Genomic DNA, 26,401 nt, shown 5'->3' on the forward strand with positions numbered 1-26,401 from the left:
ATTCCAGCATGTGGAATGCTGCAGTAATATAACTTTAAAATCCAAGATTGCAGTCCAGATTTGGTGGATGTGCTTTTTAATCCAAAGGAAGTTGTTGGTTTTTTTTTTTAAAAGGCGCTGAGCTTCTCGATCAGAAAAGTCGGCAGTTTGGTGGTTCGAATCCCTAGTGCTGTGTAACGGAGTGAGCTCACGTTACTTGTCCCAGCTTCTGCTGGTCTGTGGCCCAGGGGTTGTGGATCCCTGTGCCACAAGATCTGGTTGTTCTGATCTAGGCTTCCCAAGAGCACGAAGCCGACTCCTCATCCCGATAAAACTCCTTTTATTTAGTTTAAAGTGAATTCCTCTCCAGCAAAGTCCCGGCCAAAAGTCTTCCAAGATATTTCACAGCTACAGACCTTGATCAGGCTTGGAAAGTTGCCAGGCCGATATCTTCCAAACGCCATGCTGTAGCAGCAATTACTAGGCAAGAAGTCAGGAACAGATCTTCACCCTAAGGAATTGAACTAATTGTCTCCTGCAAACTCCACTCCCCTTTTCCTAGGGGCGGGGCCATCCACCGTCCACCTGTGGCTTTACTCCCGAGTCGACCCTTGTTCATTAGCTGTTCCCTTCTCCTGGCAGTTCTGCGCATGTGCACACTGGGAACAGGCTCCAGCTGTTCTTCTGCCCCACTGATCCCGACTCCAAAGGCAGCTGATAACTGTCAGGATGGCCCTGGCCCCCTCTCTGCCTCCGACACAGAGCCCTCATCAGAGCCTTCCCCAGACTCCAGGACTGGCCCAGGTTCCTCCCCAACCTTCTCACTGTCTGAATCTGCTGCCAGCTCTTGCTGGTGGGCCACAACACTGGTTTAGTACAAACTCCTTCCTTCCCCAAATATCCCTCTGTTTTCTACTCTCTAATTTTCCACTTCTTTTTTCTTTAGGTGGAGGCTTCAGCTGAGGAGAGTCTAGACATATTAAACCAGACCTCGGCCGTCAGTATGGGTGACCTGACTTGTGACAGCCGGGCCAACAGTGATTATGAGGAAACAGACGTAGAAGGAGAACCTTACACGGACCAGGAGCTGGACGAGCCCTATGAAGAGGCAGCTCTGAGCCGATCTTCGGAGCCAGCAGAACAAAACCTGGATCAGGCGCTGAATGAACGTGTGGCAGCCGCTTTGGCCTACCCCGTTGACGTGGTAAGGAGAGTCAGCCACCTGGCTTTGGAAGGGATCCTAAAGGTGATGTAGTCTAGCATACTAGTTCTTCCTCTTTATTTGTTTTTCTGCCTTCGAGGCACTGATCTGGCCAACTACCCAGACAAATCCCTGCTCTTTCATTGGCAACGTTTTCAGAAACGGTTTGTCACTTTAATAGTTTTGAATTCGTTCTAATTTCTTTGCTTGATTGTTGTGAGTCACTCAAAATTGGATGGCACATATGTGTAATTCTTCTTCTTCTTCCTTCTCTTCTTCTTTTTCCTCCTCCTCTTCCTTCCTCCTCTTCTTTTTCCACTTCTTCCTCCTCCTCCTCTTTCTCTTCTTCCTCCTCCTCCTCTTTTTTTCCTCCTCCTCCTTCTCTTCTTCCTCTTCCTCTTCCTTCCTCCTCTTCTTTTTCCACTTCTTCCTCCTCTTCCTCCTCCTCCTCTTCCTCCTTCTCTTCCTCCTCCTCCTCTTTTTCTTCCTCCTCCTCCTTCTCTTCTTCCTCTTCCTCTTCCTTCCTCCTCCTCCATCTCTTCTTCCTCCTCCTCCTTCTTCTTCCTCCTCCTTCTCTTCTTCCTCCTCTTCCTCCTCTTCCTCCTCCTCCTCTTCCTCCTCCTCCTTCTCTTCTTCCTCTTCCTCTTCCTTCCTCCTCCTCCTTCTCTTCTTCCTCCTCCTCCTTCTTCTTCCTCCTCTTCCTCCTCTTCCTCCTCCTCCTTCTCTTCTTCTTCCTCCTCCTCCTCCTCCTCTTCCTCCTCCTCTTCCTCCTTTTCTTCTTCTTCTTCCTCCTCCTCTTCCTTCCTCCGCCTTTCTAGGACTGCATCACAAGCCACAGTTTGAAAATCCCTGCCATAAAAGTGATTTGTAATACTTTAGCTAACATTCTGAATATCACTTATATATGTATATTTCTCTCTTTCTTATAGCATGATAGTGATCACCAACCCCAAGGACAGTGGCACAGCAGTTATGACATCAGGTATGAACTCCTCATTGGAAGCTTCATGATGGGTTGGGAAGAATTTTCTTAAGCCTGCAATTGGAATCAAAATGCAATCAGCTGTCCATATATGTGGTAGAATTTGAATTACATTTAGAAAGAACATAATCAATTCAACTCCCGCAGGAGATAGATTGCCTGGAAAATCTAGATGTCCCTATCACTTCATGAGGCAAATGTAGTGACTTTTGACCCAGCAAGTGAGAATGAGTTACTAAGATTGCTGATCAGGATTGGTGCTGAACTGGGTTAAAGGTGTTATGTGAATCCATCCAGTGCATTCTAAATTTGTATCTGGTGTTCGAAAAAGTAGTGCGCATTCTCTAGGAGACAAATTCCGGTCAAATATCTTAAGGCCTGGTAGGAGGGCAGAAAGCAGAATAACAGAGTTGGAAGGGATCTTAGAGGTCTTCTAGTCCAACCCCCTGCTCAAACACGAATACCCTATACCCGTGATGGCGAACCTATGGCACACATGCCACAGGTGGCACGCGGAGCCATCTGTTAGGGCATGCAAGGCGTTGCCCTGTCAGCTCCAACTAACTACGGCCTTCTTTTGAGGCCATTTTTTGCCCTACGGGGAAACAGGAAGTTCAGGAACAGACTTCCGGTTTGCTCGTAGGGCCGTTTTTCGCCCTCTGGAATCTTTGGGAGGCTTCCCTAAAGTCTCCGGAGGGCAAAAAGCGCCCCTACGAGCAAACCGGAAGTTACCATTCCCGAACATCTGGGTTCCCCATAGGGCCATTTTTCGCCCTCTGGAGGCTTCAGGGAAGCTCTTGAAGCCTCCAAAGGGCAGGGGGGCTGTTTTCGCCCTCCACAGGCTCCTAGAAAGCCTCTGGAGCCTGGGGAGGGTGAAAAAAACGTGACAAAAGCAGGGGGAGGGCATTGCTCCCGTGCGCACATAGCATTATGGGTGCGGCACGTCCACGCATGACCCCCCCTCCTGCGCTGTCCCCCCGCTTTGGGCACGGGAGCCAAAAAAGGTTAGCCATCACTGCCCTCTACCATTTCAGAGAAATGGTTGTCCAAAGTCTTCTAAAAAAACCTCCAGTGATGGAGTACTCAAAAATTCTGGAGGCAATTTCATATGGCAACTGGACTTTAGTTTTTCCTTGAGGCCCAGTTGCCAAAAGTCCAGCTGCCTTTTGAAAAAGCACCTTTGGGTCAACCCTGACCTGGATCGCTGAAAATCTCCATGGGCATTCTGCAGGCAAGTTGCTTAATTGTTCCAGAAAATTGCTTAATTGTTCCAGCTGTCAAAAAACTTTTACTGTTACTTTCCACCCATTGTTTCTCGTCTTCCCTCCTGGTGCTTTGGAAAATAGTTTGATGGACCTCTTCTTTATACAATACAATACAATAGCAGAGTTGAAAGGGACCTTGGAGGTCTTCTAGTCCAATCCCCTGTCTAGGCAGGAAACCCTATACCGTTTCAGACAAATGGCTATCCAACATCTTCTTAAAGACTTCCAGTGTTGGGACATTCACAACTTCTGGAGGCAACTTCTGTTCCACTGATTAATTGTTCTAACTGTCAGGAAGTTTCTCCTCAGTTCTAAGTTGCTTCTCTCCTTGATTAGTTTCCACCCATTGCTTCTTGTTCTACCCTCAGGTGCCTTGGAGAATAGTTTGACTTCCTCTTCTTTGTGGCAGCCCCTGAGATATTGGAAGACTGCTATCATGTCTCCCCTAGTCCTTCTTTTCACTAGATCAGTCATATCCAATTCCTGCAATCATTCTTTGTATGTTTTAGCCCCCAGTCCCCTAATCATCTTAGTTGCTCTTTTTTGCTCTCTTTCTAGAGTCTCCACATCTTTTTTATGCTGTGGTGACCAAAAATGAGTGCAGTATTCCAAGTGTGTTCGTACTAAGCAGGGGTGGGCTTCAAAAGTTCCAACAATGGGTTTGCTGCCCCGTTGCTGGGTGAGCGTGGCCATGGTAGACATGGCCTAGTCGGCCTCCTGCACCACAGGGCAGGGGGTGGGGGTTGCCCTCCCCAGGCTCTGGACTCAGCTTTTCCTTGAGCCTCCGGGAGGGCGAAAACTGCTTACCCTGGGCTCCGGACGCCCTCCAGAGGCCGGAAACAGCTGTTTCCGGACTTCCGGAACCTCCGGTAGGCCTGTTTTTCTCCCTCCCTAAGCCTCTGCATGGGCCCTGCACTTACTTGCATGATGAATGGGCCACGTGGAGACTCCTGGGAGGGGTGGGGTGGGCGGAGCCAGCCAGGGTGGCATTTGGGGTTCGCCAAACCGGGCAGAATCCTAGTTAGAGGTTCGCCCGAACCCGTGCAAATCCCCAGCAGCCCACCTCTAGTTACTAAGGCTCTGTACAGTGGTAGTAATACCATATTTTTCGGAGTATGAGATGCACCGGAGTATAAGACGCACCAAGATTTTGAAGAGGCAAATTTTAAAAAAAGTTTTTGCACTCTGCAGACCTCCAAAAACCGGGTCGTTTTTTGTCAAAAAAAGGGCAGGCGTAGCCTTTAGGAGGCTTGTAGAGTGCTCCTGGGGCTGGGGGGGGGGCACTCTACAAGCCTCCTAAAGGCTATGCCTGCCCTTTTTGGTGAAGGGGCGGGGTTTTGGGGGGCCAAAAATTCTGTATTCAGTGTATAAGAAAAAAGGTGCGTCTTATATTTTGAAAAATACAGGACTTCATGAAATCTTGATTCTATCCCTCTATTAATGCAGCCTATTTAATGTGCATATGTATATGTATGGCATGCATTGATTTACAACTGTGCCATCTCTTTGTCAGGGAATACGAACATGAAGCACTGCGGAAGAAGTTCACCCATGCGCAGACTTATGACTCTGAGTCAGACCAGGACTATGGTTATGACTGGGGACCTGCCACCGACCTGTGACCGCACCAAGGAGCCACGGGGCCTCCCGCAGCTTTCTTGGATGGCCCTGCAAAGCTGTCCTCGTCATTCCAATTTGGCTGCAACCCTTCCAAGGCCTTTGATCTCCTATAGAGCGCTAAAAACATGGGGATATGGCAAGATTTTCAGCTGCTGGGAGTTCTCATGGCCAGCTTTGCCTCCTGTGCTTGTTCCAGGGACGTTAACTTTTCTCTTTCACCGGCTTGCCTTAAGTTGTGGACACCCCAGAGCAGCCAGGAGGAGCAAGCTACCGTGGATGGAAGTTTGGTCTTCAGCGGATCCTCTCCATCGTCCTTTCTTTGCTTTGTTTCCTCCCAAACTCGATATCCAGTGCGTTCAATCTACTTCTGCCCTTTGATCTAGATCAGTAATGGCAAACCTTTTCGGCACCGAATGCCCAAACCGGAAGGCGTGTGCATGCCTGCTTTTGGCAGTTCTTTTGGGCTGTTTTTCGGACTGTTTTTGGCCTGAAAAACAACCAAAAACCAGCCCAAAGCCGGCCTTTTTTCAGGCCATTTTCTGGCAATTTAGCACCCGGGAAGACCAGCTGGCTGGCACATATGCACGCCGGAAATTAAAAGAGCAGCTGGCGACGACACGCTTGCCCACAGAGAGAGGACTCTGCGCGCCACCTCTGGCACGGGTACCATTAGATTCGCCATCACGAATCTAGATCAAGGGTTTCCACCGGCCATCTCAACAAACTCATAATATGGTTTGGAAGGGCTTTGCAACCATTTTTATGTCATTCTGGTTCCATTTAACTCAGGGGTGTCCAAACTTGGGAACTTTAAGACTTGTGGACTTCAACTCCCAGAATTCCCCAGCCAGCATGGCTGGCTGGGGAATTCTGGGAGTTGAAGTCCACAAGTCTTAAAGTTCCCAAGTTTGGACACCCCTGATTTAACTGGAATAATGAGCTTCAAGCTGCATCAATGTTTCTCAACCGTAAGACTTCAATTCCCAGAATTCCCCAGCCAGCTGACTGGGGAATTCTGGGAGTTGAAGTCCAGATATCTTCAAGTTCCCAAGATGGAGGAATACTGTACACAGCCTCATTAGGCCACTTTTATACTTCAAGTGAGGCGAAGAACTTCCACCTCATGTTTTAACTTGATACACAATGCTTTTAAGAAACCATTCTATGCCCATTCACAAAGTTGAGGGTTGTCTCAAGAATTTTAAACCTACACCTCACGCGTCGTCTTTCCCCATCAGAGGACCGGGTTTTTCTTATAAACCACCCTCCGCGTTATCTCTTTTTAAATCTTTCCCTCTGCGTATATCACCAGCTAATATAATTCCCTACACGCCAGTCAAGAGCGCCTTCCTCACCCTTTTCACTTTAGGCATGAAGTCTCATGGTATAATCTCGCAAGTTAAGGCCGACGTTTCACACGATTGCCAAATTTGACTACTCTACAACTCCAAAATCTCATTCAATCTGGCCTCAAATCATTGATGATTGGGTTTTATGGTACAGGTAGTCCTCAAATTATGAGCGTAATGGAGCCTGCCCATTAGGGTCAAAAAATCAGCATAAACCTTATTACAGGGACTATTGTTCTAGTTCCCTAGAATTTTATAACTCCCCCTTTTTTTTATCATTTGCAGTGTGGTAGTCAGAGGATGATTTTAATTCTGCCTTTTTAATCAAAAAATGTGAAAGTGTATTAAACATACTTAGTTACTTTTTGTAATCTGTATAACTTCCCTTTGGGATTTCTCTCCCCTTTTTGCAATGTTGTGGCTCGCTGACAAGGAGTAACCTGGGATGAGGGAATCTGATGTATGGCCTTAATGTACATGTCAACCTTCTTCGTATGTGATGAGTGAAGATGGAGGAGAAGTCTGTCCATCATTTGTGCCTGTCCATCATTTGTGCCTTTTGTATTATTAAAGCATTAATTTTCAGTGAAGCTTGCACGGATCCTAAGAGTGGAAGATGACAAAATGTGGGATGCGGACCGACCTGCTGGCTTGGAAGGAAAAAAGCAAGATATTTTGTGGTTCTCCTTGCTAATTTAAACAATATCCTGGCAATGAACAATACAATACAATAGTAGAGTTGGAAGGGACCTTGGAGGTCTTCTAGTCCAACCCCCTGCCTAGGCAGGAAACCCTATACCGTTTCAGACAAATGGCTATCCAACATCTTCTTAAAGACTTCCAGTGTTGGGGCATTCACAACTTCTGGAGGCAACTTCTGTTCCACTGATTAATTGTTCTGTCAGGAAGTTTCTCCTCAGTTCTAAGTTACTTCTCTCCTTGATTAGTTTCCACCCATTGTTTCTTGTTTTACCCTCAGGTGCCTTGGAGAATAGTTTGACTCCCTCTTCTTGGTTTTGTGTACTTGGACTTTCTGGCAATAGCAACTGTACCTACTTCCTATTCTTCTTCTTGCGCCATATCCATCATCAGACGTTGGTGATCTTGGCAGCTTGGTGTGGACTTCAACTCCCAGAATTCCTTGGCCAGCCATGTATTAGATATAAATAACCTGTCTTATTTAGTTAAGGTAGTCCTTGACTTACTACCACAATGGAGCTCCAAATTTCCACTGCTAAGCAAGACCGGTGAATCTTGCCCCATTTTATGACCTCTCTTGCCACAGTTCAGGGAATCAATTCAAATGTTAAAAGTATAGTAACACGATTATTGAGTGGATCTGGCTTCCCCCGTGTCTTTGTTGGTCAGGAAATTGCAAAAGATGATCATATCCCTGGGACACTGCAACCAACATAAATATGAGCCAGTTCTTAAGTGTCCGAATTTTGTTCATGTAACCATAGGAATGCTGCAATGGTCGTAAATGTGAAAAAGAGTCATAAGTCACTTTTTCTAGTGCCGTTGTAACTTTGAATGGCTACTAAATGAATGGTTGTAAGTTAGCGACTCTCTGTATTAGGTTTTTATGCTTCTTTTATTACTTTTATAAGTACCTCAAGGCAGTGAATATGCATAATACCTAATCTAGCATACAGGCAGTCTTTGTCTTACAAGAGTTCATTTAGTGACTGTGCAAAGTTACAATGGCACTGGAAAAAGTGACACGACCATTTTTCAGTTAGGATCTTTCTAGCGTCCCCATGGTTACATACCGTATTTTTCGGAGTATAAGACGCACCTTTTTCCCTCAAAAAAGAGGTGAAAATCTGGGTGCGTCTTATACAGTATTATTGGCCTACCGAAACCCTGCTCCCTTCACCAAAATGTCCGTGCTTAGCCTTTAGGAGGCTTCCAGAGTGCTGCTAAGGGCTGGGGAGGTAATGAGCTAAATGAGCTAAAAAAATTTTTTTTGCTCGTTTTTAACCCCCCCCCTCCAGCCCCCAGGAGCACTCTACAAGCCTCCTAGAGGCTATTCATGCCCTTTTTTTGGACAAAAAACCGGGCCTGTTTTTGGGGAGGTTTGCAGGATGCAAACATTTTTTTAAATTTGCTTTTTCAAAATCTTGGTGCGTCTTATACTCCGGTGCATCTTATACTCAGAACAATACAGTAATCAAAATTTGGATGTTCGACAACTGGTTCATATTTATGACAGTTACAGAGTCCCAAGGATATGGGATCCCCTTTTGCGACCTTCTGACAAGCAAAGTCAATGGGGAAGCCAGATTCACTTAACGGCCGGGTTACTAACTTTAACAGCCGCAGGGATTCATTTAACTGCGGCAAGAAAAGTTGCAAAAGGGGGGGAAACTCACATAACAAGTGTCTCACTTAACAAGAGAAATCTGGGGCTCAATTGTCATTAATCGAGGACAACCTGTATTGAGAAAATCTAGCCTTTTTCTTTCTCCAAACTGAATTTTATTTTTTGCTCCTGTTTCTCAAAGCAGCAACCTTGAGAAGTAAACCTCTTGGCAGAAGCTGTGTTGCAAACCCCAATGCAAAACAGCATTTCAAAACAGCTGTGTTGTTGCATCAGTTACTCTCCTCACAGTTCACGCGCATGCAAAACTTATACAAATTGCATCAGAGGCTTTGAAAGGAAACCATTCTTCTAATGTGTTAACATTATTATATTATCCGGAATTTGAAACATCGGGGATAGAGTAAAGGACTCAAAACAACAGAGGCTAATTTTGCCTTAGTTCACCGCAGTGCAACGTGTGAATTCAGCCACTGTGTGTTTTAACCTTGGTTTACTACTTAACGCATGGGATGCGGTGGCTCAGTGGCTAAGATGCTGAGTTTGGCGATCAGAAAGGTTGGCAGTTCGGCGGTTCAAATCCCTAGCGCCTCATAATGGAGTGAGCTCCCGTTATTTGTCCCAGCTTCTGCCAACCTAGCTGTTCGAAAGCATGTAAAAATGCAAGTAGAAAAATAGGGACCACCTTTGGTGGGAAGGTAACAGCATTCCGTGCGCCTTCGGCTTTTAGTCATGCCGACCACATGACCACAGAGACGTCTTCGGACAGTGCTGGCTCTTTGAAACAGAGATGAGCACCGCCCCCTAGAGTCAAGAACGACTAGCACATATGTGCGAGGGGAACCTTTACCTTATTAACAGAGGTCAGCAGCCTGCCAGAGCCCAAGATAGAGTCCCAGGGGAAAAAAAGAAAAATCAGAATTCTACAAAATCGCCCAAATTTCACAAGAAAACATGGACAAGAATGCAAACACAACATGGTGGATTTTATTATTATTATTATTTGGAACTGGGAGCCAGGACGTGTGTGGCTGACCCAAGCTTAGCCCATACGGTAAAACAAACCAGAACTTAATGCAGTTTCTAAGACTTTCTAGACATTTCTGAAAGCTTTGGAGAGAAGTTTGCAATTCTGCTATTACTTTTAACACTTACAAACCAAGTTCAAACTTCAGCTTGCCGGAGTAGTTAAGGCCGCTTAACGTGGATTGTCTTGCCAAAAGGTGTCAACACTTACGACTCTTCCCATTCTCCAGTGAGAGCAAGAAGATGCTTTAAAAAAGCAAATAATATTCATTTCTCTAATCTTTGGTGTGTAGAGAAGAGAACAATTTTAAAAAAAAAGAACACTTTGTCTCACTTTCTCTCCCTCTCTGATCTACTTTTGGAAATTATAATTTTAGTATTCTGGTCATCTCGAAGTTTGTATTTGTAGTTTAAATATTAAAAAAAATTCATATAGTTGCTCCAAAGCAACTTATAGAATTGTCAGCAGTCTGTTGAAATCCAGAAACCAGGTGAGTTTGCTCCGATTTCTAAGGGCAAAGGCCAGACTTGTATGACCGCAGAAATGAATTTTGGGAGTAGGATCCCACACAGCCAGGGAGAGTAGGCTAGGTTTTCTCCTGTAGCCTAAATTTTGTAGGGGAGAATCTTGTAAATTTGCTAGGAGATCTTGACAACAATGTCAAGCAACCTGATTCTGGACTGAACCACTTCAAAGAGCATTTACCGAATGCTATATTTTCACATTTCCCTTCTTTTAAGAAAAAAAGGCTCTGTAAAAGAGAACACCTTGGGAATTATTAAAGCTTATCTTCACCTGCTTTTCAATCTTTAGGACTTTAAAAGTAATAATAAGGAATTCTTCCTACCCTGCACCATTCCTCTCCCCTGCAAGTGGTAGAGTCTAATCCACCCATTTTGGTTCAGGTCACCCCTGTAAGTGGTAGAGTCTAATCCCTGTAAATGGTAGAATCTAATCCACCCATTTTGGTTCAGGTCTCCCCTGCATGTGGTAGAGTCTAATCCATCTACTCTGGTTCAGGTCTCCCCTGGAAGTGAAAGAATCTAATCTACCCATTTTGGTTCAGGTCTCCCCTGCAAGTGGTAGAGTCTAATCCATCTACTTTGGTTCCCCTGCAAGTGGTAGAGTCTAATCCACCCACTTTAGTTCAGGTCTCCCCTGCATGTGGTAGAGTCTTATCCATCTACTCTGGTTCAGGTCTCCCCTGGAAGTGAAAGAATCTAATCCACCCATTTTGGTTCAGGTCTCCCCTGCAAGTGGTAGAGTCTAATCCATCTACTTTGGTTCCCCTGCAAGTGGTAGAGTCTAATCCATCCATTCCAGGTCAAGAAGAGCACAGTAGTGTAAGGTTCAATCTCCAATCTCTCTTGCTTTCTAGTGTAGAAGCCAACCTCAAGCAACAGGCACAACTTCCATGTTCACACCCCAGATAAATGTCCCCAGCAAAGGAAACCAACAACAAACTTGGCTGGATGGTTGTTGAGGCGGAAACAGTCACGAAACCCTCGTGAATCTGGGCCACGGAGCCCAGAAGCCGGCTTCAGATTTGGGAGCGCAGCAAGCTTACAAAGCAGACACAGGAAGCCAGTGGCCAAGGGAGGGCCCATCAGAGGAAGATGGGTTGCTCCTGGCCAGTTAAAAGGCGATAGGTGGAGGCCGGCATGGTTTTGATATGGACCTGCAAGGAAGGAGAAGTGCAACCAGGTTAGGGGGCACGTCTGAAGCTGAGTAATGGCACATTAGGGTCTCCCCTGCAAGTGGTAGAGTCTAATCCACCCACTTTGGTTCAGATCTCCCTTGCAAGTGGTAGAGTCTAATCCACCCACTTTGGTTCAGATCTCCCTTGCAAGTGGTAGAGTCTAATCCATCTACTTTGGTTCCCCTGCAAGTGGTAGAGTCTAATCCACCCACTTTGGTTCAGGTCTCCCCTGCAAGGGGAGAGGAGGGAAGATATTGCCTGGTCTCAAAATGGCTTTCATATGTGTTATGATCTATATCAGGGGTCCCCAACCTTTCTGGGTTGACTGCCCAAGGCGGGGTAGTAATGGAGGCACCTGTACGTATATGTGCAGAGGGCTGCCCGAATGGGGCTGCGATTGCACGCACAACCCAAATGAGGCCACAAGCACCTGTGCAATGCTGCGAACACACTCCCCCCCATTCGTGCTAGCGTTGCTAGGGCTTGCACACTTGCAGCATCACTGGCGCCAGCGCGAGTGGGGTGTGCGCTGGTAGCGAAGCTAGCGCCTGCATAACGCTCATGGGGTTGCGACTCAGCTGAGAGGAGTGGGATTTGGGGGTTTTCCGAACTGCACGGAATCTTAGCTACAGGTTCTTCCGAATCTCTGCGAACCCCCAGCAGCCCACCCCTGGTTGTAGGTCAAGGCATACTTGTAGCTCTTTCCGAAATTCCTCCCAAATCAGCTCTAAAGGCCTTTAGTGAGACTCTGCATTATTGCTTCAGTCTCACTTGCCATTTCAGACGATCGATCCTCCACTTGTGACCACGAATGACCACATTTCGGTTGCTAAGCAAGACAGTTGTCGAGATTTGTCCCCTTTTACAACCTTTCTCGTTAAGTGAATCACTGCAGTTGTTGAGTGAAAAGGCTGCAAAAGGGGGTCCCATGACCCCGGGACACTGCAACCACCACAACTATAAACCAGTGGCCAAGCATTTGAATTTTGATCGCAGGAGCATGGGATAGCTTCGCCGATCATGTGAAAAGCCCATCATTTTTTCAGTGCTATTGAAAATTCCGTCACTAAACAAATGGTTGTAAGTCGAGGACTTGGGTTTGCAATCAACCCCAGTTCCAAAAACTTTTTCACAAATTTGCTAAGCTGGGTGCTTCTGATTTTTGGGTTTCAACAGTTTTTAATTCTCCTCCAAGAATCGAGAAGCCCACTGTGAAATCCTCAGGAAGAAAGGAGACAAGAGGAAGCCCGTTCTGGTGTGGCTTTTTTCACAATCAGCTTTTCACAACTAGAGAATCGCGCTGTGCACGTACCTCGCTGACCGCTTGGCTAAGGATCTGGATGATCTTCTCGTGCGGCATGGCCACCACGCTCTGCCCATTGATCTCAATGATGCGATGTCCCACCCGGACGCCACCACGTTCTGCAATCCCGCCACGCATCAGGCTACAGATCTGGGCACAGGGAAAAGTCCACTTGTACGGCTGGCCACGCCCACCCACGTGCCAAAGTTTACCTCAGGCGCGCAAATCCCGATTTCCAAAACCTCACAGTCAATCCGATATGGATTGTAATTTGGATTCCCTTTAAACAGGGAACTTGGCTTAATTTGTCTCTCAGCCACCCAGGTTACTCACAATGCCATTTTCCACGGAGAATCCTAGGGGATATTTTGTGCCGGGCCTTCGAACAATGGCGGTAGTGACAGGAGGGCAATGAACGATGTTGAGGGTTACTTCTGTCTGGTTTTTCAAATCCTGGAAAGAAAGAAACCATCCTACTGACCTCTAATTAACCAACAGTAAGCAGCTTTATTGCTGGCTGAGGAATTCTGAGAATTGAAGTCCAGACAATTTTGGCCACCATAAAGTGGCCAAAATTGAGCTTTGCTAAATGAGGCAGATTAAATGTCAGAACATGGAGAATGCCTTTACCACACATTATGGCAGCATTCCCACAGTCATGTGATCAAGATTCTGATGCTTGGCATTTTTATGAGGGTCCTGGGGCCATGTGATCCAGGTTCTCTGCCCGGTTGTTGAATGGGCATGGCCTACTCAGCCTCCTGAACCATGGCGGGGTGTAGGTGTTTTCACCCTCCCCAAGCTCTGTGTCAGGCCTGCTGCCATCTTTTCTTTTGGATCTTTGGCCTGCCACACTTTCTTTTATTCTACTCTGCATTTTCTATTGTGGGAAAATGGGAGGGGGGATTGTAGGAGTGAGATGTGATGTAGTCATAACAAAATGCTTTCTAGAAAGCCAAGGTCATCCTTTGTCTTTGCACCTCTGCACCTGACCGGAACTGGATGTGTGGAACTGCCAGCACGGCAGTGGAAGATTGAATCATGTGATGGACTTGTGGGTATGGGGGCAAGATCTTGAACTTTCAACTGGGTGGGGGAAACTGGGAAGCTTTCAGATTCGAGTTTTCCCAGATGTGCCAACGTGGCTCTCTTAATCAATTGGAACTTTGAGCAATACTTTGCCTCAGACTCTGATTTACGTTTGGATGCTATTTGGAACCTTGACACTCCGGAGGCTTTCCTCGAGCCTCCGGAGGCCACAAATGAATTTGTTTCTGGATTCTGGGAGGACCGTTTTTCGTCCCCCCAGAGCCTCCGCACAGGCTCTGTACTTACCTGGCATCCAAAACAGGCCGTGTGGAGACTCCTGGGCGGGGCGGAGCACAGTGGGAGGGGCCAGTCAGTCCTTGCAACTACTGGTTCGGCGAACCAGATGTAAAATTAGCATCCAGTTCGCCTGAACCGTTCTGAACCGGCTGAATCCCACCCCTGATGTGATCCCCTTTTGTGACCTTCTGACAACCTCCTCGCTGTCCAACTCTGCCGCCAGCTTCGCAGGCCGCCGGCAGACCACAGCACATTCAGTCACCTCAACTTCATCCCTGTGCAAGGGATTACAGGATCGTTTTTTAAAAAAAGATGTACAGTGGTGATGGGCCTCTATTGGATCAGATCCTCCTGGAGAAGGAAACTACATTTCATGATATTTTTGCTGAAAACTGTCATTTACTTCCGTTTTTTGGCAAAAGGAGCCCATAATGCACAATTGGTTTGTTTAATGACCATGGCATTTGCTTAACAACTGCCACAAAAATCATGAGATCGGGTCAGTCATTCATGCAACGCGCTTCAGATCGTCATGACTTATGACCCTAATGGAACCTGGCCAGTCGTAAGTCAACGATTACTTTTATCTTGCTTCCACAAGGTCTAGAAAGAAATCGTCAGCCGCGATCTTTGATCTCCTGGAAATTATTCTCCACCCTTTACTTTCCTAGCACGTATTCAGTCTGGGAGCAACAATTTTACAATCTTTTGCGTGCTGGATAAACTGGTTTGAGATCAAAAGCTAAGTAGGGCTGGGCCTAATTAATATGTATGTGTGTGGGTAATATTTATTATGGCCAAAATACCTAAACAGGACATAATGAATTGGCAGGTAAGAGAAAACCCTAGGGCTGGAGGTTAGACTCAGAAATGAAAAAAGAATGTTCTAGAAAAAAAGAGGACTGGCAGAACGTATCTATAGAGATGTGATTTGACAAGTCTTTTCTTCTAGGATTGGAGTCTTTAAGACTTGTGGACTTCAACTCCCAGAATTCCCTGGGAGCTATGGTGGCTGGGGAATTCTGGGGGTTTTAGATTACAGATTACCAGAGTTGGAAGGGACCTTGTAGGTCATCCTGTCCAACTCCCTGCCCAGGCAGACCCTACACCATTTCTGATAGACGGTAGTCCAGTCTCTTCTTGAAAGCCTCCCCCGCACCCCATTTTTGGTCCCAGGAGGCTTCAGAGAGACCTGCTAGGCCCAAAAACAGGTTGCAGGGGGGTTCGGCGCCTCCCCTGCACCCCATTTTTGGTCCAAGGAGGCTTCAGAGAGGTCTGTTAGGCCCAAAACAGGTTGCAGGGGGGTTCGGTGCCTCCCCCGGACTCCATTTTTGATCCCAGGAGGTTTCAGGGAGGCTACTAGGCCCAAAACGGGGCATGGGGGGGTCGCACACACATGCACAGGAGGGCAGGGGGAGCGCCTATTGTAGAAAGCAGTGATGGCGAACCTTATCGGCGCTTGGTGCATGGGAGTGCATTGGGGTGGCACCAAGTGCCCAAAAGGGAGAACTTTGTGCACGCTCATCTTGGCTGCGACCAGGAAGAGGAGCTGCCCAGGGGGCACGCGCACACCCAAAAATGAACTTCTGGTTTCCGGTGCGTGGATGGATGTGCGCTGTCTATGAAGTCTTCCGGTTATGTCACACATTCAAATGCGCCAATCAGCTGACTGGCATGCATGCTCATGTAGAAAAACTGAAGACCAGCTCTTCCAGTTTCCGCCACTGCTGCACGCACAAAGGCCAGCTGATCCTCATGTGCGCATGCGCGTCAGAAACCCAGAAGAGGAACGGGCAACGCCACACATGCCAGGCGACATGGCTCTGTGTGCCGCTTCAGGCGTGCGTGCCATAGGTTCGCCATCACGGGTATAAAGGGTGTGGGCACACGCTCACTGCCCTGCGCATCCGTGCGCTTTGGCCACACGAGGACAAAAAGGTTAGCATCACTGTCCTATAATAACCGGAGCCTTGCTTTCTCACCCGTATGACGTTCTGGGACGAGGCGAGGGGCAGCCCCACCAGGCTCGTTCCATTGATGGACATGATGCGGTCTCCGATGCTCAGCTTGCCGGATCGCTCGGCTGCTCCCTTGTGCATCAGGTTTGCAATGACCACGGTGGGAAGGATGGATCCCCAACCGGATTCCACAATCACCACGCCCAGGATCTCGCCTTTCTGTTTGGAGAGGGCCACCTGTATGGAGACACCGAACGGCAGAGGGAAAATCTATTGGACTGGAAGAGAGAGGGATCAAGTGTTTCGTCCTTTAGGGGCGCAAATCTAAATCTACCCGTTATTGTCATCCAAAGCAGCGCTTCTCAACTTTGGCTTCTTGAAGATGAGCGGACTTCAACTCCCAGAATTCCTCAGCCAGTTTGGCGACTGTTGGAAATGATGACAAAACCCCTCAAAAACTGCTTGGCTGGTTTTGAAATTCCAAGTTAGACCTCTCTCCTTCCACTGCCACATGACCATATTTTAGACCAGTGATGGCGAACGTTTTTAGCACCAAATGCCCAAACTGAAACATGCATGCTTGTGTGCACACCGGAGCACTGGAAATCCAAAGATCAGATGGCTGGAGCGTAAATGACATTTTTTGGACTGTTTTGGGGGCCATTTTGAGGCCATTTTTTGGGCCGTTTTCCAGTGCTCTTGTGCCCGCGAAGAGCAGCTGGAGATGGCACGCATGGCCACAGAGTGGGCTCTGCGTGCCACCTCTGGCATGCGTGCCATAGGTTCGCCACCATGGTTTTAGATGCTCAGCCACCTGCCCACAGTTGGTTTTGTGGGAAACCAGCATTATTTCCAGTTTACATCAAAAAAAGGATCTATAGCGAACAATGGGGTCGCTTAACAATTTGCTTAATGACGACCGCAAAAGGAGTCATGAAAACAGGCCCAGTCACGTGGTGATCCACTTTATAACTGTCTCAATTTATACCAGACTTAATTATGGTTGTAGGTCAAGGACTATCTGTATAGGTGATGGAAATTGGGCACAGACTTACGTGTTTCCAAATCTTATTATTATATGCAGGTTGTCCTGGACTTACAACAATTCATTTAGTGACTGTTCAAAGTTAAACGGGCACTGGAAAAAAATGACTTAAGGCAGTGTTCCACACTTACGACCAGTGTAGCTTCCCCATGGTCACACGATCAAAATTCAGGTGCTTGGCAACCGGTTTCATATTTACGACGGTTGCAGTGCCCTGTGGTCGTGTGATCCGCTTTTGCAACCATCTGACAAGCAGAGTCAGTGGGGAATCCAGATTCACTTAACAACCATGTTACGAACTTAATAAATGCAGTGATTCACTTAACAACTCTGGCAAGGAAAGGCATAAAACGGGGCAAAACTCACTTAACAAATGTTTCACTTAGCAACATAAATTTTGGGCTCAATTACGCTCATAATTTGAGGACTCCCTGCCTCTGTCCAGAAAGGGGGGCAAGGAAAGGGTTTCTTTTAACCTCCTGTGGCTGTGGGGACTTAAAAAAAAATAGCTTATATAGGTGGATAAAAATGCCAAATCCAGTTTGGACATCTGGTTGACCTCAACATGGATAACTATAATGTACCATCTATGGGAACGTAGAGTTGAAAAATTGTCCAGAATGAACAGGTTAAAATATTGTGGGATTCCCACATTCAAACTGATAACGAGTGTTGGCATATACAACACAAGATTTAACAGTGGCTGAAAAGGCAAAAGCATGGAAAATTGATGTGGCAATATCAGAGAATAGTAGACTAAAAGACAAAGAATTGTTGGAGATCACAAAGTTTCAACCCCTGAAAATCAAAGTTGAAAGATTATGGCATAAAGCAGATATGGTGGTCTCAAGTGGGTATACCAAAAAAAAAATACCAAAGGTGTTTTTCCAATAAGGCAACTGGACTTCCTTGGTATTTTGGGAGAAGACTTTTGGCACAACCAAAAGGATGGTTGAGAATCTCCCCAGACGTAGCAAAATATCTTGGATGGCACTTAGAAAAATCTGCACATTGACAATATTTTCATTGTCAATGGCAAAAGGCCAGATGGCTCGTATCCATACACATATACTCTGCCAACACTTTACAACATCCTAGGTTGATGGGAAGAACTCAATGCAAATAAAGGTCAATGCCATCTAAAGGACTGGTGGCTGTGACTTCACCTTGCTGTGTATATGATAATAATGTATTAAAGTTATGCCTGAGCTCCTGTCCCCTATCCCCGCTGCTGTTTATATTAACCTTAGAAGTTTTAGCCAGGAATGTATGTAAAGAGGAACAGATAAAGGGACTAGAAATTTAAAAGGAACAATTTAAGTTACAGGCTTTTGCGGACGATCGAGTATTTGTGTTAGAGGATCCTATAAAGTCTGGTATGAAACCTATTGAGGAATTGACAGAGTATGGGAAAGTAGCGGATTTAAAAATAAATATGACAAAGACTAAAATGCTGGTTAAAAATATGACATCAAAATCGAAAGAGTTAACAAAGAAATTGGGTATCCAAACTGTCAAAAAAGTCAAATATCTAGGTATACATTTATCTGCGAGGTGTGTGTCCATCAAAGAAGATAACTATACTAATTTGATCAATAAAACTAAGAAAGACTTAGATGGGTAGGATCGCAGTCATAAAAATGAATGTATTACTAAAATTTCTTTTCCTATTTCAGAATATTCCCATTAAATTAGAAAAAGGTTTTTTTAAGGATTGGAATCAATTGGTTTCGAAATTTATTTGGCAGGGAAGAAAACCAAGAATAAAACTCAAGGCTATGCAAAACACTAAGGAAAAAGGAGGATTTGGCGTAACAGATTGGGAATTTTATTATACTGTGGCCACTCTAACATGGTTAAAAGAATGGATAATGTTGAGAAATAAAAGATTACTCAAATTGGAAGATCATGACCTCCAAGTAGGATGGCATGCCTTCCTTTGGTATGAAAAAGGATCTGCACACAAATATTTCAATAGACACTACATCAGACAGTCCCTGTTATTAATATGGAACAAAATTAAACACGACCACTATACCAAAACACCCATTTGGCTATCTACGATGGAAGCATACATACATCCAAATTTAATTAATATGGAAAATACAGTTACATATAAAGAGTTATTGAACAGACAGGGGGAGATCAAAACTAGATTAAAATTGGCATCACAAGGGGTACAGGTAGAATGGTGGTCCTACTTACAATCAAGGTTTGCGTAGGATAGGAAGAAGGAAGGTATTGCCAAAGATTACACAATATTAGATAAACTTTTGATACAGACAGAAAACAGGCTGATCAAAGTGTTGTATAGATTTTTGTTGGAATATAAGCTAGAGGAGGAACATGTCAAAGAAACCATGGTCACCTGGGCGAAAAATTTCGGTTATAATGTGGAATTGGCTAAGTGGGAAAAACTTTGGATACTTAATCAGAAACTAATAATGGCTACGGCGTATAAAGAAAATATTTATAAGATGTTCTACAGATGGCATCTCCTCCCAGCACGGCTCTCCAAAATGTTTAAAAATCTGGCCCCAAATTATTGGAAGTGTAAAAAAACACCAGGCACTTTTTATCATATGTGGTGGACGTGCAATGAGGCAAAAAAATATTGGAAAATGATTCAATCATGGTTAGAAAAAATGGTGGGAGACCAAATCTTGTTTAAACCAGAAATTTTTCTCCTAGGCATAATACCAGAGGGTTTTAAGAAAAATGTACTCTATCTAATTATACATGTACTAACTGCGGCCCACATAACTTTTGTGCAGTATTGGAGAAAAGAAAACACACCATCAGAACTAGATATAATCAGAAAAGTGTCAGACTGTGCGAAAGCAGATAGGCTCACTCTTGAACTTAAAAATAAAGGAGAATCAGAATATTTTGAAGTCTGGAACAGAGTTTATGATTGGTATAAGACAAGGTGACAAGACTGGAACAAACTGTTTATATTGTGATTGGACAGAAGGATAGACAATGTATTAAGTAGGCTAATAGCTATTGGATGAGACTAGCTGTATATAATGTGAATGTATGGTCACTTCGACTTCGCAGTACTGCATTGTTTTAAATGTAAAAACAATAAAAATATATTTTAAAAAAAAGTTATGCCTGACTCCCTAGAGCCGTGATGACCAACCTGGGGTACACAGAGCGCACTCTGCGGGCACATGAACCGTCGCCCCAGCCCAGCTCCACTGTGCATGTGTGCGCACCTCCCACCGGCCAGCTGATTTTCAGGTCTCTGCCGTGCATGCGTGGGTGGACAGGGCGCATGTGGGAGACACGTGCGCAAGCGTGGGTCACGCACAGGGGGAGCGCAGTGCAGTGCAGCGCACTCTCTCCCATGGCCCGTTTTTGGTCCCAGGAGGCTGTAGGGAGACCTACTAGGTCCCAGGTGGCTTACACTGTGTATGCGCGGGGGGTCGTGGGGAGCACGGGGTCGTGGGGAGCACGGGGTCGTGGGGAGCACGGGGTCGTGGGGAGCACGGGGTCGTGGGGAGCGCCAACGTACGGGCAGGGCACGGGGTGGGTGTCGCACACGCATTGCATCATGGGTGCGGGCGGGCGCTTTCGGCACACGATGACAAAAAGATTAGCCAGCACTGTCCTAGAGGTTAAAGTGTGTGTGTGAAACCAGATCACAGCTGATTTACTACAGCTATTTTAGAATGTATTTGGTTTTTTTTTTAAAAACAAACAAACAAACAAACAGGAAAATACCATGCAACTGAAAATACTTTGTGCAACTGGAAATCAGCAATTTGTCGTACATTTCAGAAGCTCTGGGGACAGAGAAGAAATTGCAAGGAATTGCAATCAAGCACAACAGAGAAGGTGGGTTCCACGTTTTCCTTGGCTGGCCTGACAAACCACGGAGTATTTCCGTTGCAGGTTGGGACACAATTTTTTTTTGACCCAATGAGTCTTCCCACCCCCTCCGAACTGAAAGAAAATATGTCTACTGCTGTTTAACCCTGTCTTTGTTTCACCCACTTTAGGAAAGCATTATTTTCCTTGAAAAAATAACTTGCTGAGAAGAAGAAAAAACAAACATCTGGGCAAAGCTTTGCTGTGTAAAATTTAAAGAAATCCAAGAGATGAATTGTTCTGAGGAAAATATTTTGGGCTTTTTTTTTTCCCCAGGACAAGACTAATTGGTCTGTTCCAGGGCCAGGGAGACTGGCAGCTTTCTGGATATTACTCTTCCAGAACCACTTCCTATATCAAGAACATTTATAGTGCAGATATAAAGAACATTTATAAGAGTGCAGAGAAGAGCAACAAAGATGATTAGGGGACTGGAGACTAAAACATATGAAGAACGGTTGCAGGAACTGGGTATGTTTAGCTTAAGAGAAAGAAGGACTAGGGGAGACATGATAGCATTGTTCCAATATCTCAGGGGTTGCCACAAAGAAGAGGGAGTCAAACTATTCTCCAAGGCAGCTGAGGGTAGAACAAGAAGCAATGGGTGGAAACTAATCAAGGAGAGAAGCAACTTAGAACTGAGGAGAAATTTCCTGAGAGTGAGAACAATTAATCCGTGGAACAGAAGTTGCCTCCAGAAGTTGTGAATGCCCCAACACTGGAAGTCTTTAAGAAGATGTTGGATAGCTATTTGTCTGAAACGGTATAGGGTTTCCTGCCTAGGCAGGGGGTTGGACTAGAAGACCTCCAAGGTCCCTTCCAACTCTACTACTGTATTGTATTGTATTATATAGCCAGAAAACTGTCAAATCCCTCCCTTCGGGGTTTAACGTTCTGGGGAAAAGATGGAACAAGCTAGAGAATCTGGCATGTTCTCACCCTGGACAAAATGTAGGCGGCGAATTGAAAAACTTAAAGGATCTTCTACTGGCTATCAGGATCATTTATTTTTTTATCCATTAATATTATTGAAATACCTTACCATTAAAATGTGACCCAATACAGGAAGTCCTCCATTTATGAAAGTAATGGGGCCTTCCCATTATGGTCGTTAAGTCACGATAGTTGTAAAGCGGGTCACCCACATGACCTTTTTTTAATGAGGGTTGCTCACTGAACCAATGGTTTACTATGGCTACTTTTGATGTAAACCGGAAGTAAATGTCAGCTTCTGGCAAAAAACATCATAAAATAGGGCCATGTGATTGATGCTACAAATAGCTGTACGTCAGTGACTACTTATACATCTTTCCCAAGGTTTATCAAATTCAGTACATTTTATAAACCCTCCTGGGCAGGTGTGGGCAATTATAGTCCTTTCATAACTTGTGGACATCAACTCCCAGCCATGCTGGCTCAGGAATTCTGGGAGTTGACGTCCACAGGTTATAAAAGGCCCATACTTGGGCACATAGCTGGGGATTTTTCCATTCACTACAACCAGGGGTGAGATTGAAAAATGCTAGCAACTGATTCTCTACCCAGTTGCTGGGTGGACCTACTCAGCCTCCTGGTGGGTGGGGCCTACTCAGCCACCTACATCATGGCGGGGGATGGGGGGGCATTTTGGCCTTCCCTGGGCTCCGGAGGCTGGAAACAGGCTCGTTTCCAGACTTCCGGAACTTCTGGGAGGCCTGTTTTTTGCCCTCCCCAGGCTTTGGAGGCTTTTCTCGAGCCTCCGGGAGAGCAAAAACACCTTCCCCGGGCTCCAGAGGTCCTCCGGAGGCCAGAAAAGAGCCTGTTTCCGGACTTCTGGAACTTCCCGAACGCCCGTTTTTCGCCCTCCCAGAGCTTCCGCATGGACCCTGCACTTATCTGGCATGATGAACAGGCCATGTGGAGAGTCCTGGGAGGGGAGGGGTGGGCGGGGCCAGCCAGTCCTTGCAACTACCGGTTCGGCGAACCAGATGTAAAATTAACACCCAGTTTGCCCGAACCGATCCGAACCGGCTGAATCCCACCCCTGACTATAACCCTCAGCGGGCCGACTTTTCAAAAACAAGTCTTGATCTTTTCTTATGTATCTGCCTGAAAGGCAGCTAAACAGCAAGATGGTGAAAATAATGAGCTTCCTGCCAACAAAAGCTCAATGGGTGTGTCAGACTACAGCTTCCCACATTGCAGCCAACTACAGGCTCTCTCTCTCTCTCTCTCTCTCTCTCTCTCTCTCTCTCTCTCTCCCTCCCTCCCTCCCTCCCTCCCTCCCTCCCTCTCTCCCTCTCTCTCTCTCTGTTTGTATCATGTCATGGAGTTGTAGTCCAATGCACCCAGACAGCCAACTAGATTAGCGGAGATTGAGTGGCCTGCCGAATCACTGGCCAATTCCACAGGCCCACACAGAGGGGGAGCATCTGAGATGGGTAGAGCCATTTCCTCTGTGGTGGGTATGCAGTTCCAATGTGCTCCACCTCTAGCAAAACACCTCCTCTCCATTCTTACTTCCTTACAGTTCTCTTGCTTGGAGAAGTGAGCCAGGTCTCCATTATATAGTTCCACTCCCTCGATCAGGCCAGGATCCTTCTCATCATCGTTCTGGTCTTGCATGGAGCCAAGCTGGCTGGGGTCAATGCCACTGGCCCGCAGGAAGTGCTGGTAAGCCACGCTAAAGACCTGCCCAATGGCTTGGGCTATCAGCTGAGCCTGTAGGACAGGAAGCAACAAATGACAAGCATTTCTACAGTTACAGGACTATGTTTTTTCCAAGCATGCCATTATTCTAACAAGACAAGATCTAATCTAACTGAGGCAGTGGTGCACATCTGAACTCTGATTGTCCGTGTTGTCACCACCAACATCTCCCCACACTCACGTCAGATGAGTGGAACACGTGGCAGATCATTTTGTACAGCTGTTTTTCGGTGGAAGCATCTGTCCGGCGAGGGAGCTTCCGACGGGCCATGAGCACCACGATGTTCCCAATGTCAGCAATGTAGGAGATGGTCTGGAGGGGGTGATCCATCATGGTTTCCTAACATGGCAAGGAGATCAGAGAAGAAAGAAAGAAAGAAAGAAAGAAAGAAAGAAAGAAAGAAAGAAAGAAAGAAAGAAAGAAAGAAAGAAAGAAAGAAAGGAGGTAGGGAGGGAGGGAGGGAGGGAGGGAGGGAGGGAGGGAGGGAGGAAGGAAGGAAGGAAGGAAGGAAGGAAGGAAGGAAGGAAGGAAGAAAGAAAGAAAGAAAGAAAGAAAGAAGAAAAAAAGAACCCAGAAGCATTGAAATGACAGGTTGCCATTTCACAGAATATTTTGTGCTGACATTTGTAATTAGTTGCAGTATTCTGAGGTCATGTGATCATCACTGAGATTCAAAAAAAAAAAAAAAACCCAGCAAAAAACACCCATTGGATAATCTGGATTCAGACTTACAACCACATGTCTCACTTGATTCGCGATTCGCTTAACCACTATGGTGGTTAACGACTGTCATAAAACAATCATAAAATCAAGTCTGATCTCATGTTGACTCAACTTACAACCTCAGAAACTTGTAATCAAAATTCCGAGCTCAACTGTGATTGTAAGTTGAGGACTACTTGTACTGTAAAGATACTGTAAAGACTGTAAAGATTGCAATTATTTTTTAAAAAAAGTTATTATGCCCCCAAGAAAAGTGCAATTCCTTCCTGTCAGCCTGTTGCGTTATTTTGTGAGAGGGCACCCCCCTCAATAGCCATTTTGAGAACACAACACAGTCTCAACATTTCAATCACACACATACACATACACACACACACAAGCACACACACACACACACACACACCAATCTAAAAAAAGTGATGGAACATTGGGGAATATCCTGGATGTAGGGAGGGAGCAGTGTCATAGTTTCATCTGTGGGTCTTCTGGCTAAGGGACGCTTTGTGAGAGGCCATCCTCCCGCAACCCTAAAAGCAGCCATTTTGGGCCTTGCCCACTGGACAGGATCTCAAACAGAGGCAGCAGGCTCAATGCTTCTTGAGGGGGAAGCTGTCAATGCACCTGTGTGTCAGCGCTGAGGACCTTGATCCGTTGAGTGGAGACAAAGAGATCTACTTCAGTCATTGGCTGGGATTCTCCCTCAGGAGCCTGGATTGCAAGGAAAACAAGTGAAGGAAAGAGAAAATAGGTGATTGTAGCATGGAGCTTCCTTAAGGCCTCAATAGATCTGGCCTAATTTAGCCCAATATGGCTGACCAAAGACACAAAGCCCATATCAGGGTGGTACAGCTCAACCACCCTGTTCGCCACTGTAATGCTCCAGTGATTACACTGAAAATGTAAGCTGCTCTAGACATGGGTATAATAGGAGATTTTAATGTGATTGTAAATAATGAGCTGGACTATAAAACTACAAAACCGAATAAGAAGCTAAGAAGAGTTCTCAAAACATTCTTTACAAATGTAGATGAATTAAGCTTACAGGATGTGTGGACAAAAAGACTTTGGAAAGAAAAGCCACATACATTTTACTCAGACATTTGTCATGGTCAAGAGTATATATGATTTGGATGTCAACAGAATTAATTGCTAAAACAAAATGTAAGCTGCTCTTGAACATGGAGGCTCCATTTTGGGGCAACTAGAACAGAGCCCCCTTTTCTTTTGTGTAACTGAGTACAAGCAGTCCTCGACTTACAACAATTTGTTTAGCGACTGTTCAAAGTTACATCGGCACTGAAAAAGTGACGTATAAATCGTTTTTCACACTCATGATCGTTGCAGCAGTCACGTGATTGAAATTCAGAAGGTTGCCAATTGACTCATATTTATGACGGTTGCAGTGTCCTCGGGCCAAGTGATCACTTTTTTGACCTTCTGATAAGCAAAGTCAGAAGTGGAGAAGACAGATTCACTTAACAACCGTGTTACTAACCTAACAACTGCCATGATTCCATAACAACTGTGGCAAGAAAGGTCGTAAAATGGAGCAAAACTCACATCTGTCTCGCTTAGCAACTGAAATTTTGGGCTCAATTGTGATTGTAAGTCAAGGACTACCTGTAGATGTAGCTATCAAGGTTCCCTCTTGGTGTCACATCCCTGCTGTTCTCCCTTCCCACCTTAATTCTATCGACGGCTTCCTGGGCCTGAGCCATGCGAATGCTTGTGGATGGGTTTTTCTCGGAAACCAGCTGTGTGGAGCCCAGATATTTGGCCCCAAAGATCACTCCTTCCAACAGATCTTCGGGCTCACAGGGACCTGGGACTGAGACATACAAAAAAGGCTTGCTTAGTAACATTATTATTGTCGCTGTCATCACCATTCTCATCACCAAATGTTAACATCCCTACAAGTTAGGTTAGATTGTGATCAGTGGTAGATTCCAGATCCCGTTGCAACCGTTACAGTGCAACGGGGCTGGGCGTCTACCACATGCATGCGCGGAGCATGCATGCAGCATGTGTGCAGTGGG

At 45.7% G+C, this 26,401-nt stretch overlaps 2 protein-coding genes across 9 annotated transcripts in view; one reads left to right on the forward strand and one right to left on the reverse strand.

Annotated features, from left to right (window-relative positions):
• Positions 1-6,986, forward strand: part of TJP3 (tight junction protein 3) — a 72,478-nt gene extending 65,492 nt beyond the window's left edge. For both annotated transcript variants that reach the window (XM_081958459.1, XM_081958458.1), the window contains exons 18-20: positions 926-1,183; positions 2,110-2,162; positions 4,941-6,986. In XM_081958459.1, the coding sequence (XP_081814585.1) occupies positions 926-1,183; positions 2,110-2,162; positions 4,941-5,049 (420 nt within the window). In that variant the 3' untranslated portion in view covers positions 5,050-6,986. The remainder of the gene's footprint in view (positions 1-925; positions 1,184-2,109; positions 2,163-4,940) is intronic.
• Positions 6,987-9,684: 2,698 nt separating this feature from the next.
• Positions 9,685-26,401, reverse strand: part of LOC309394901 (amyloid-beta A4 precursor protein-binding family A member 3-like) — a 31,428-nt gene continuing 14,711 nt past the window's right edge. For 5 of the 7 annotated variants that reach the window (XM_081958581.1, XM_081958579.1, XM_081958583.1 and 2 more), the window contains exons 5-12: positions 26,048-26,193; positions 24,987-25,073; positions 23,823-23,981; positions 23,453-23,653; positions 16,057-16,269; positions 13,082-13,201; positions 12,758-12,898; positions 9,685-11,424 (exon numbers count right to left, since the gene is read on the reverse strand). In XM_081958581.1, the coding sequence (XP_081814707.1) occupies positions 11,353-11,424; positions 12,758-12,898; positions 13,082-13,201; positions 16,057-16,269; positions 23,453-23,653; positions 23,823-23,981; positions 24,987-25,073; positions 26,048-26,193 (1,139 nt within the window). In that variant the 3' untranslated portion in view covers positions 9,685-11,352. Of the gene's footprint in view, positions 11,425-12,757; positions 12,899-13,081; positions 13,202-16,056; positions 16,270-23,452; positions 23,654-23,822; positions 23,982-24,986; positions 25,074-26,047; positions 26,194-26,401 lie in introns of those variants that run through there. The other 2 variants (XR_014175823.1, XM_081958584.1) reach the window with 2 other exon arrangements.

The sequence above is a fragment of the Natrix helvetica genome, assembly GCF_964273705.1.
Source record: "Natrix helvetica genome assembly, chromosome: 1".
NCBI lineage: Eukaryota > Metazoa > Chordata > Lepidosauria > Squamata > Natricidae > Natrix > Natrix helvetica.